Consider the following 11,511-nt stretch of genomic DNA (forward strand, 5'->3'; position numbering starts at 1 on the left):
GATGTTTTTGTAAATAATAATCATCAAAAATAGTAACACATTCACTTTTTAAGATTTTTTTTTCATTTCTTTTTCCAAGATCATATGATAATTTATTAATTTAATTTATTTAAATTCTTGAGCTAGTCAAAAATTATTATTTAACATTTTATTTTATTCTCATTTTTTTTTTAGCTAATTTCAAGTATTTCGAATTTAAATTTCGAATAACTGTATTGATTTTAAATCAATTTAAATGATTATCAATTAAATATTTTATATATTATATATTAAGATAAAATTATAACATTGCACGTTTAAAAATTGTTTTTTTAAATTTTTGTAATTTTAAATATTTTTTTTTATACTGTAATTTAATTATTTATGATAATTTTAATTATTAGTCAATAATATACCATGATTTTGTTATCACAGAAATAATCACTCATAATATTTTTAAATTTTTAACAACCAAAGAAAAATTCTAAAACAAAAAATAGATAATTAAAATTATTATTTGTTTTGTTAAAAAATAAAAAAAATTATAAATAATTTTAATTAGAAATTTAGAGTTAGTTGGATGAAAAAAAAAAACTTGATGAATCATATTTTAATATAAAAAAAAATATTAAATAATGACACACTGAAGAAAAATAGGAACATTTAAATTTTCCCATTGATTAGGAATTAGATTTGTTTGTCTTTCTTTACTATTTGTTTTTTTAATTTTGGAAATATCAGTGATTTCGTTCGTTTTTTCAATAATTCCTCGTTGCTCATTGTCTTTGATGATTCTCCAATTTCCGGTTTCATTATTTTTTGTGATATTTTCAATCTCTTTGTATTCTGTTTTATTAAATTTGTTTTTTCTATTGATTGTTGTGATTTCGATGTTATTTTCATCTGTTGTTTTTCCAATTTCTGACAATTTTTCTGTAACGTTGGCTTTATTTTCCATTGTGAATTTTTAATATTTTTAATTATCTTGTTATTATCAATATTTTTATTAATACGTTGATTATTTATTGACTTACGATTATCACTTAATTGTTGTATTTGTTTACGTCCACTTTTAATACGTTTAACAGCAGTATAAAGTGCAACAGTATTTTGCATTTTTTTCTTTAATGATAATTTTTTTTTTGGTGTATCTTGATTTATTGATGAATTATTTATGACATTTATGTATTCTTCTGAATTTGTTGCTTCTTTTAATATTCCCAAATTATCAGCATTCGACATAGGCTAATAAAAATAATAATAATTATCATTTAATTTATTTTTTATTTATGTTTTTTTATTATTTAATTTTTAAATTTACTTTCACATTTATTCAAAGCCTTTTCTCACACTCGGCTATTATATTTTTATATTATTATTTTTTTATTTTCCATAACTTACCTATTTAGTTTCTTATATTTTTTTAATTTTTTTTTTGTTAATTTACAGGTGTAGATCCATGATTGTCAAAATTTTAATTGCTTGTGTGCAGTATGATTTGAGTTGTTTAAATGAATAATAAATTTTCAGACTTTTTGCACTTGCTGAATTATTATTTTAATAACAGCCAGCTGTTACAACATTGCTGTTTTATTTTATAAATTTTGACATTCATGTCTGCACTTTGAGGAGCAAATAAATAATAATTTATCATTAAATTAAAAAAACACAAAACAAAGACGAGTTGTGTGCTAAAAGACTTTGAATTTTATTAACAAACAGATAAATATTTATTTTTTTTTTCATTCATATATATCTATATTAATATATTTTATTATATTTTTCATTTTGATATATATCAATAAACTACATACATAAAAACAAATGGCAATTTGTTTATTAATTTTACACAACAATGGAAGTCGATTTTTTAGCTTAAATTTATATATTATTATCATATTTATCTTAATTTTCGAACACATTAATTGTCATTATATTAATCAACACACGTAAAGGGGTAGATAATTATTATTATGCAGTTATTTTTTTTTAAATTTATCAATAAAATCACAACCACAATGTTCATGTTTTTTTATAGAATTTTTTAAAATTTAAAATCCTAACAATTGTATTATATATTTTTTTTTAAAACTTTCAAGTCAACGTCAAATAAAATATATTTAGTCAATTAATTAATTTTTTTAGTAAAAATAAATATTAAATGTTTAAAAAATGTGATTATTTACAATAAAAAAAAAAAAATGTAAAATATGTTTTAAAAAAATAAAGAAATTTTGTATGATAATAATGTTGATTATAAATTAAAATATTGAGCACTGTTTAACTTCAATATCAACAATATTTTCAGTACTATCATTTTTTACCTTGAGACGTGGTCTGCTGATGCTGCCAGTTAAACTATTGACATATGTTAATTTTAAGTATGATTTAACACCTCTCAATGATCGATATTGACTGTTAGGCAAACGACTGTTTGGATTGCTATTTGTCATATCAAGAATTGAAGGACCCAATGCAGCACCAACCTTAATAAATTAAAGCAAAAAAAATTATTAAATATTAATTTTTAATTATCCATTTGATAGATGATAATAAACTTACTTCTTCAAATACAGTTGGTGTATATTTTGGTGGTACAAACATGTGACTTTGAAGTTTAGCTATACCATCTCTAACTCTTGCTGGTACATTGTTAACAAGTCTACCAGAATTATAATTACACTCAAGTGTATAACTACGTATTAAACCAGTCATTTTATAAACAGCAACACGTCCTGAACCTTCTCTTGACATTCCATCTCTTTTATCACTATAAAAACAAATGTAATTAGTTAATTTATCATTTATTTTAAATATATAATGTATATTTAGTACTCACATGAGATACATATTTCTTTCAGCAAAATTACATGATGTAAAATGAAAATTTGAATTATTTATTGACATTAATTTTGGCAGTAACATACACATTATTGTATCATCTGGATCATCAAAATAGTTTCCATACATAAATACACCTTTTTTTGATGCATGTCCATGAAGATCAACATAAAGATATATACCAGAATCTTCAGAATTTTTTTTACAATTATTATCAACACCAACAATTGTTGAAATATTTTTATAACAACAAGAATCATCAATATTTTCATCATCAACATTATTATCTAATGACTGACTACAAATTCCATTTGATTCTTGAATTTTTTCATTATCATTTTCATTAACTTTAATATCCATTGATACATTTTTAACATCTTCAATAACTTGATAAAAATTATGATAATATCTACAAAAAATAAAATAGATTAATACAAGAAAAAAATTGATTAATCAATATTTAATTTACCTGATGAGATTACGAGCAGCAAATATTGTTGGATGATCAATTGGTGATGGATCAAGATAAACTCTATTTAAATTAACACCTCTTGTATCCATTCTATAATGTCCACGTGCAACACCATCAGGATTAAGCATTGGTATTAATTTAAATACATAAATACGTCGTAATAGAATAGCAATTTGATCATCATTATTAAGTAAAAAATTTAAAAAACCATTAAATACAAAACTTGATGGTGTTTCACCAGGATGTACACGTGCACTTATAAATACAATACGTTTACCATTAAATTTTAAAGATCTTTTTTCATTTTTTAAAGGATATAGTCCATTTAAATCATCTTCATACTCAGTTGTTATATTATGATGTGAACTTATTGTTATAACATCAAGTCTTCTGTCTTCTAGAGACTTAATTGCACATTCACGATGATAATAAATACTGTCAGAATTTTTAATAGTATTATTAGAATCTTGTATTATTTTTGTATCGATATTATTTAAATAATTTTGTAGCTCAGTATATGTAAATGGATATGTAAAAGCGAGAAATGTTATTGCTTTTAAATTATCAGTTGTTTTTATTGTAAATGATAATGTAAATTCACTACCTTTTTGATCCATCTAAAAATTGTTATTAATCATTTAATTATATTAATTTACATTTGTTTTTTTTTTTTATTTAATATACTTTACATTGTATGATGGTTTATCACGTATTCTCTCCCAATTTTGTTGTCCAGGTACAACTTTAATCACTGGACACATTCCTTGACTAAACATTTTAGATTGTTTATTGAGATTTAAAATATTTAATTTAACTAATGAACCAGCTGTTGGTGTTTTGATACCAAAATAAAACCATGTTCTATTTGTATTTTGATATTCAGTTCCTTGACAATCATGTTTTGTCCAAATGTTAAATTCATAATCTGGTGTATTGTCATTTGTTTTTGGACTTTTACCATCACCTTTATTTAATTATAATAATTAAAAAAAAAACAAACACGTTTATTTACGACATGTCAAATGAACAAAAAAAAAAAAAATGATTATTAAAATTACCTTTTGTTGTATCAAGCTGTTTGACTGGTTCAACTTTAGCTAAATTTGCAGAGTCAAAATTATTATAAAAAATACAATTACCACAAGGAATTTCTTGCATAGTTGTTTCCATTTTTATAAATTAATTTTACCAATCAATCAATAAATTATTAAACTGAAAAACAAAAAAATATTATATTTTAATAAATGACAGTTTGAAATAGAGAAAAATAATTTAGATAAAAAGGATAATTTATAGTGATAGTTTATTTAATTGTCAACCTTTCACAGCTAATCAAATTGACAATGTCAAATGTTTATAAATAATATTTATGTCTTAAATTAATGAATTAATCTTTTATTTTTAATCTATATATGTCAATATGTTTCATTTTCATTTGTTAATGAACAAGGACAAATTATACATTCTCTATTTATTTATCTTACTCAATTATAATTTGTATTTATTTATATATTGATATTAAATTTATTTATTTATATACCTATATTATTTTATATGACAAGTATCAAAAAAGAAAAGGCTGATGTATATTTTTTTTTTACCTTATTTAAATGCAAATATCTTATAAAATAAAAAACATAATTTCTTGTTAATTTATTGGTCCATATTAATTGTTAAATTGCACATCTATTTTTTTTATTTAAATATTTTTTTATGTCATTTTTCTAGTTAATGATGATTGATGCAAATTGCAAATGCACTGACGTTTTGTTTTTTTTGTTTTTTTTTTTATTTATTTTGTTTTTGCTCCGAATTGCTCCGAATTAAGTAGCCAAAATGGAGGAGCAAAAATTTAACCAATCCAAGAAGAGTAAAAGTGAACTAAAAAAAACTAGAGTCAGTTAATTTTATTGAACCAATCAAATAACAAATTAAACTGACATCAGCGACATACGTAAATACTGGTAAAAGTGATAAATACCGGTGCGTATTTATAATAATAATTGTTGGTTGTTGGGCTTGACAATTGACAAGTGTAAGCTCAACAAATGTTGTTTTAATAAATAAATTTTAACTCCAAAATACAATATTATATTGGGATTAAAAGACAATTGTATTTAATTAATCATGTATGACACTGAGGAACGTAAGTAAAAATGAAAAACAACTCCAAAAAAGCACATCTAACAATAACATGATGGCATCCTCCATGATATTATGATTTATGAGTATACATTGTTGTAAACAACTTGTTAAAAATTTTTAGGTGAATATGATGATGATGAAGAAGGTGAAATTTCTGCAAAATTATGGCAAGAAGCATGTTGGATTGTTATAAATGCATATTTTGATGAAAAAGGTCTTGTACGTCAACAACTTGATAGTTTTGATGAATTTATTGAAATGTCTGTTCAACGTATTGTTGAAGATTCACCACAAATTGACTTACAAGCTGAAGCACAACATAAATCTGGTGAAATTGAAAATCCAGTAAGGCACATTGTTAAATTTGAACAAATTTATTTATCAAAACCTACACATTGGGAAAAAGATGGTGCACCATCACCAATGATGCCAAATGAAGCTAGACTACGAAATTTAACATATTCAGCACCTCTTTATGTTGATATTGTTAAAACAGTTAAAAAAAATGAAGAAGAACCAAATGAAACACAACATCAAAAAACATTTATTGGTAAAATTCCAATAATGTTAAGATCAAAATATTGTTTACTTCATGGTTTAATTGATCGTGATTTAACTGAGTTGAATGAATGTCCATTAGATCCTGGTGGTTATTTTATAATAAATGGATCAGAAAAAGTATTAATTGCACAAGAAAAAATGGCAACAAATACTGTTTATGTATTTGGTATGAAAGATGGTAAATTTGCATTTAAAGCTGAAATACGTTCTTGTCTTGAGCACAGTTCACGTCCAACATCAACATTATGGATAAATATGATGGCTAAAACTGGTGCAAGTGTTAAAAAATCAGCAATTGGACAACGTATTGTTGCTATTCTTCCATATATTAAACAAGAAATTCCAATAATGATTGTATTTCGTGCACTTGGTTTTGTTGCTGATCGTGATATACTTGAACATATAATATATGATTTTGATGATTCAGAAATGATGGAAATGATAAAACCATCATTGGATGAAGCATTTGTTGTACAAGAACAAAATGTTGCATTAAATTTTATTGGTACACGTGGTGCTAAACCAGGTGTTACCAAAGAAAAACGTATTAAATATGCACGTGAAATATTACAAAAAGAAATGTTACCACATGTTGGAATAAGTGATTTTTGTGAAACTAAAAAAGCATATTTTCTTGGCTATATGGTACATCGTGTATTATCAGCAGCACTTGGTAGACGTGAACTTGATGATCGTGATCATTATGGTAATAAACGTCTTGATTTAGCTGGACCATTATTAGCATTTTTATTTCGTGGTTTATTTCGTAATTTAACAAAACAAGTACGTATGTATGCACAAAAATTTATTGATCGTGGAAAAGATTTTAAGCTTGAAATAGCAATAAATACTAAAATAATAACTGATGGTTTACGTTATTCATTGGCAACTGGTAATTGGGGTGATCAAAAAAAAGCTCATCAAGCACGTGCTGGTGTATCACAAGTATTGAATCGTTTAACATTTGCATCAACATTATCACATTTACGTCGTGTTAATTCACCAATTGGACGTGATGGTAAGCTAGCTAAACCACGTCAGCTACATAATACATTATGGGGAATGTTATGTCCAGCTGAAACACCAGAAGGTGCTGCTGTTGGTTTAGTTAAAAATTTAGCATTAATGGCATATATTAGTGTTGGTTCACAGCCATCGCCTATACTTGAATTTTTAGAAGAATGGTCTATGGAAAATCTTGAAGAAATAGCACCAAGTGCAATTGCTGATTCAACAAAAATATTTGTTAATGGCTGTTGGGTTGGTATACATCGTGATCCAGATCAATTAATGGCAACATTACGTAAACTACGTCGTCAAATGGACATTATTGTATCTGAAGTATCAATGATACGTGATATACGTGATCGTGAAATACGTATATACACAGATGCTGGTAGAATTAGTAGACCATTATTAATTGTTGAAAATCAACAATTATTACTAAAAAAACGTCATATTGATTTGTTAAAAGAACGTAATTATAATAATGATGGATGGCAAGAATTAGTTGGTAGTGGTGTTGTTGAATATATTGATACAATGGAAGAAGAAACAGCAATGATTGCAATGAATCCAGAAGATCTTGGTTATAAAAAAGATGCATATTGTACAACATATACACATTGTGAAATACATCCAGCAATGATATTAGGTGTATGTGCATCAATTATACCATTTCCAGATCATAATCAAAGTCCAAGAAATACATATCAAAGTGCTATGGGTAAACAAGCTATGGGTATGTATGCAACAAATGTACATACACGTATGGACACACTTGCACATTCATTATATTATCCACAAAAACCACTTGTTACAACACGTTCAATGGAATATTTAAGATTTCGTGAGTTACCAGCTGGTATTAATAGTATTGTTGCTATTTTATGTTATACTGGTTATAATCAAGAAGACAGTGTCATATTGAATGCAAGTGCTGTTGAACGTGGTTTCTTTCGTTCAGTATTTTATCGTTCATATAAAGATGCTGAATCAAAAGTAAATGGTGATCAAGAAGAACAATTTGAAGTACCAACAAGACAAACATGTCAAGGTATGCGTAATGCAATGTATGATAAATTAGATAATGATGGTATTATTGCACCTGGTTTACGTGTATCTGGTGATGATGTTGTTATTGGTAAAACAATTATGTTACCAGAAACAGATGATGAACTTGATTCAACAACAAAACGTTATATAAAACGTGATGCATCAACATTTTTACGTAATAGTGAATCTGGTATTATTGATCAAGTTATGTTGACATTAAATAGTGAGGGTTATAAATTTTGTAAAATACGTGTTAGAAGTGTTAGAATACCACAAATTGGTGATAAATTTGCATCACGTCATGGACAAAAAGGTACATGTGGTATACAATATAGACAAGAAGATATGCCATTTACATGTGAAGGTTTAACACCAGATATTATTATTAATCCTCATGCTATTCCATCACGTATGACAATTGGTCATTTAATTGAATGTATACAGGGTAAAGTATGTGCAAATAAAGGTGAAATTGGTGATGCAACACCATTTAATGATGCTGTTAATGTACAAAAAATATCAACTTTATTACAAGAATATGGCTATCAATTGAGAGGAAATGAAGTTATGTTTAATGGACATACTGGAAGAAAAATAAATGCACAAGTATTTTTAGGACCAACATATTATCAACGTTTAAAACATATGGTTGATGATAAAATTCATAGTAGAGCTCGTGGACCAGTACAAATACTTGTTAGACAACCAATGGAAGGTCGTGCTAGAGATGGTGGTTTACGTTTTGGTGAAATGGAACGTGATTGTCAAATATCACATGGTGCTGCACAATTTTTAAGAGAAAGATTATTTGATGTATCTGATCCATATCGTATACATGTTTGTAATTTTTGTGGTCTTATTGCTATTGCTAATTTACGTAATAATACATTTGAATGTAAAGGATGTAAAAATAAGACACAAATATCACAAGTTAAATTACCATATGCTGCTAAGCTATTATTCCAAGAACTCATGGCTATGAATATTGCACCAAGACTCATGACTGTATCATAAATTTTAAAAAAAAATTAATAATCATTTTAATTATACAATATACATTATACATGTATAAAATTTTATTACATCCAATGACTTTCAATAAATTTTTTTTTAATAATAAATATTAAAACTACAAATTAAAGTACGAAAAAAAATTTTTATTTAGAAAGAAATATTAAATGTTTTACATATTATTATAAATGCCAAAAGAAAAGAATATATCAATAATAATTTATAGGTATATTTCTTATAAGTAGATTATTCGAAAAAAATCGAAATTTCTTTTTTTCATTATTATTATTATTTATTTACCAAGTGCTTTATTTAAATTATCACCAAGTTTATTCATAAATTCAAATGTTTCAAGATAATCACTTCTCTTGACATTGTTCATTCCTTTGATACAAATTGCCAAATCTTTAGTCATTGAACCAGCTTCAATAGTATCAATACAAACTTTTTCTAAAGTTTCAGCAAAATTTTTAAGTTTATCATTATTATCAAGTTTAGCACGATGTAATAAACCACGTGTCCATGCAAATATTGATGCAATTGGATTTGTTGATGTTTCTTTTCCTTGTTGATATTGACGATAATGACGTGTAACAGTACCATGAGCAGCTTCAGCTTCAACAGTTTTACCATCTGGACATAATAGTACTGATGTCATAAGACCAAGTGATCCAAAACCTTGTGCAACTGAATCTGATTGTACATCACCATCATAATTTTTACATGCCCATACAAAACCACCATCTGATTTCATAGCATATGCAACCATATCATCAATAAGACGATGCTCATACCAAATACCAGCTTCATCATATTTTGCTTTATATTGTTTATCATAAATTTCTTGAAATATATCCTTAAATCTACCATCATATTTTTTTAGAATTGTATTTTTAGTTGATAAATATAATGGATATTTTCTATTCAATGCATATTTAAATGAGCTGTGAGCAAAATCTTGAATACTTTCATCAATATTAAATTGTGCTTGTGCAACACCTGGTCCTTTATATTCAAATACAGTATGTTTAATTTTATTACCATCATTACCACTCCATGATATTTCCAATTTACCTGGACCAGGTACAATAAAATCAGTTGCTTTATATTGATCACCATATGCATGACGTCCAATAATTATTGGCTGATTCCAACCACTTACTAATCTTGGTATATTTTTACAAATAATTGCTTCACGAAATACAGTACCACCAAGTATATTACGAATTGTACCATTTGGACTTTTCCACATTTGTTTCAATTTAAATTCTTCAACTCTTTTTTCATCTGGTGTTATTGTTGCACATTTAATACCAACATTATATTTTTTAATTGCTTCAGCACAATCAACTGTTACTTGATCAGATGTTGCATCACGATGTTCCATTCCTAAATCATATGTATGAAGTTCAATGTCCAAATGGGGTAAAATTAATTTTTCTTTTATTGAATCCCAAATTATTCGGGTCATTTCATCACCCAAAATATCAACAACTGGTCCTGCCTAAATTAAATCAAATTAAATCAAATATTTAAATTATTTATCATACGTTGTTATAGTAAAAACAAGTTATTTATTTTTTTACCTTTATTTTAGCCATTGTAATTGATGAAAGAGCAAAGTTCCTTGCAAATGTCTGTCTTGTTAAATGACTGTTTGTTGAATGTGCAAGTATTGATGATGATTTGAATAAAATTCTGATATTATTTGTGGAAAAATGTCTAGTTAATGATGACTTAATGAAGTTGATGTTGTTGGCCTTGACAAGACAATGTTGTAGGTGGGACATGACAACCAATGACAACCTACTTTGCCGGTGTATATTTTATGCAAAATAAAAAAAAAAGAGTTGAGCAATTGTCTGTCTTGCTTGTTTTGATGATGTTCACAAGTACAACCTGCACCTCTTCTCCTTGTCTAGCACTTTTTTGTTATCAGCAGTGGCTCCCTCCACTGCTCTATTTATTTATATATTGACAGATTATTAATTATTTTTTTTCTTATTCTCTCCAATACACTGATAATAAATAAATTTGCTGATAAAGTTTTTTAATGATTATACACTCTCTATTATTGATTTTTTTTTTTTCATATAAATTGATGGAAGAAAAAAAAATTGTTTATGTTTTGAGGTCAGCCAGGTTAAAGTCTGAATCTACAGTTACGAGGTCAATTCATTTTCGAAACAGGTATACTTGTAAATAACTTGTTCGTAACCACAAGAGAAAAATACATCAGACTATAAGTTTTTATTTTATTATTATTAAAATTGTACTTTGGAACTTAAACTGGGTGTGTGGGTTCATACAATTATGTATGTTGTTTATCAGAGAGAATTTAATCAAGAGTAATCAAGATTTTATTTTTTTTTGCAAGCATATTATCAACATGTATACATTTGCTCTGATTTGCTCCAATCATCATGATGACAATGATAAAAAATATA

The 11,511-nt window shown here is 26.1% G+C and overlaps 3 protein-coding genes across 5 annotated transcripts; 1 reads left to right on the top strand and 2 right to left on the bottom strand.

Annotated features, from left to right (window-relative positions):
• Positions 1–40: 40 nt before the first annotated feature.
• LOC122853145 (cytosolic carboxypeptidase-like protein 5) lies at positions 41–5,138 on the bottom strand. 3 transcript variants are annotated; one of them, XM_044153431.1, is made up of 9 exons: positions 4,894–5,138; positions 4,351–4,504; positions 3,982–4,256; positions 3,290–3,909; positions 2,819–3,229; positions 2,542–2,749; positions 2,304–2,465; positions 1,014–1,224; positions 46–924 (listed from the first exon to the last, which is right to left on the bottom strand). In XM_044153431.1, exons 2-9 carry the CDS (start codon positions 4,460–4,462, stop codon positions 608–610), a joined length of 2,316 nt encoding a protein of 771 aa, XP_044009366.1. In that variant the 5' UTR covers positions 4,463–4,504; positions 4,894–5,138; the 3' UTR covers positions 46–607. The 3 variants fall into 3 exon arrangements, 2 of the variants coding, with proteins under 2 accessions (XP_044009365.1, XP_044009366.1); XM_044153430.1 differs by having other exon boundaries at positions 41–1,224; positions 4,894–5,133; XR_006373891.1 differs by lacking the exon at positions 46–924 and having other exon boundaries at positions 1,126–1,224; positions 1,381–2,465; positions 4,894–5,135.
• Positions 5,139–5,249: 111 nt separating this feature from the next.
• LOC122853144 (DNA-directed RNA polymerase II subunit RPB2) lies at positions 5,250–9,237 on the top strand. The gene is made up of 2 exons (XM_044153429.1): positions 5,250–5,438; positions 5,559–9,237. The coding sequence occupies exons 1-2, from the start codon at positions 5,420–5,422 to the stop codon at positions 9,065–9,067; spliced, it is 3,528 nt and encodes a 1,175-aa protein (XP_044009364.1). The 5' UTR covers positions 5,250–5,419; the 3' UTR covers positions 9,068–9,237.
• LOC122853146 (isocitrate dehydrogenase [NADP] cytoplasmic) lies at positions 9,092–11,470 on the bottom strand. The gene is made up of 2 exons (XM_044153433.1): positions 10,651–11,470; positions 9,092–10,568 (listed from the first exon to the last, which is right to left on the bottom strand). Exons 1-2 carry the CDS (start codon positions 10,852–10,854, stop codon positions 9,357–9,359), a joined length of 1,416 nt encoding a protein of 471 aa, XP_044009368.1. The 5' UTR covers positions 10,855–11,470; the 3' UTR covers positions 9,092–9,356.
• Positions 11,471–11,511: the final 41 nt, after the last annotated feature.

Source organism: Aphidius gifuensis, linkage group LG3 (genome assembly GCF_014905175.1).
Source record: "Aphidius gifuensis isolate YNYX2018 linkage group LG3, ASM1490517v1, whole genome shotgun sequence".
Lineage (NCBI taxonomy): Eukaryota > Metazoa > Arthropoda > Insecta > Hymenoptera > Braconidae > Aphidius > Aphidius gifuensis.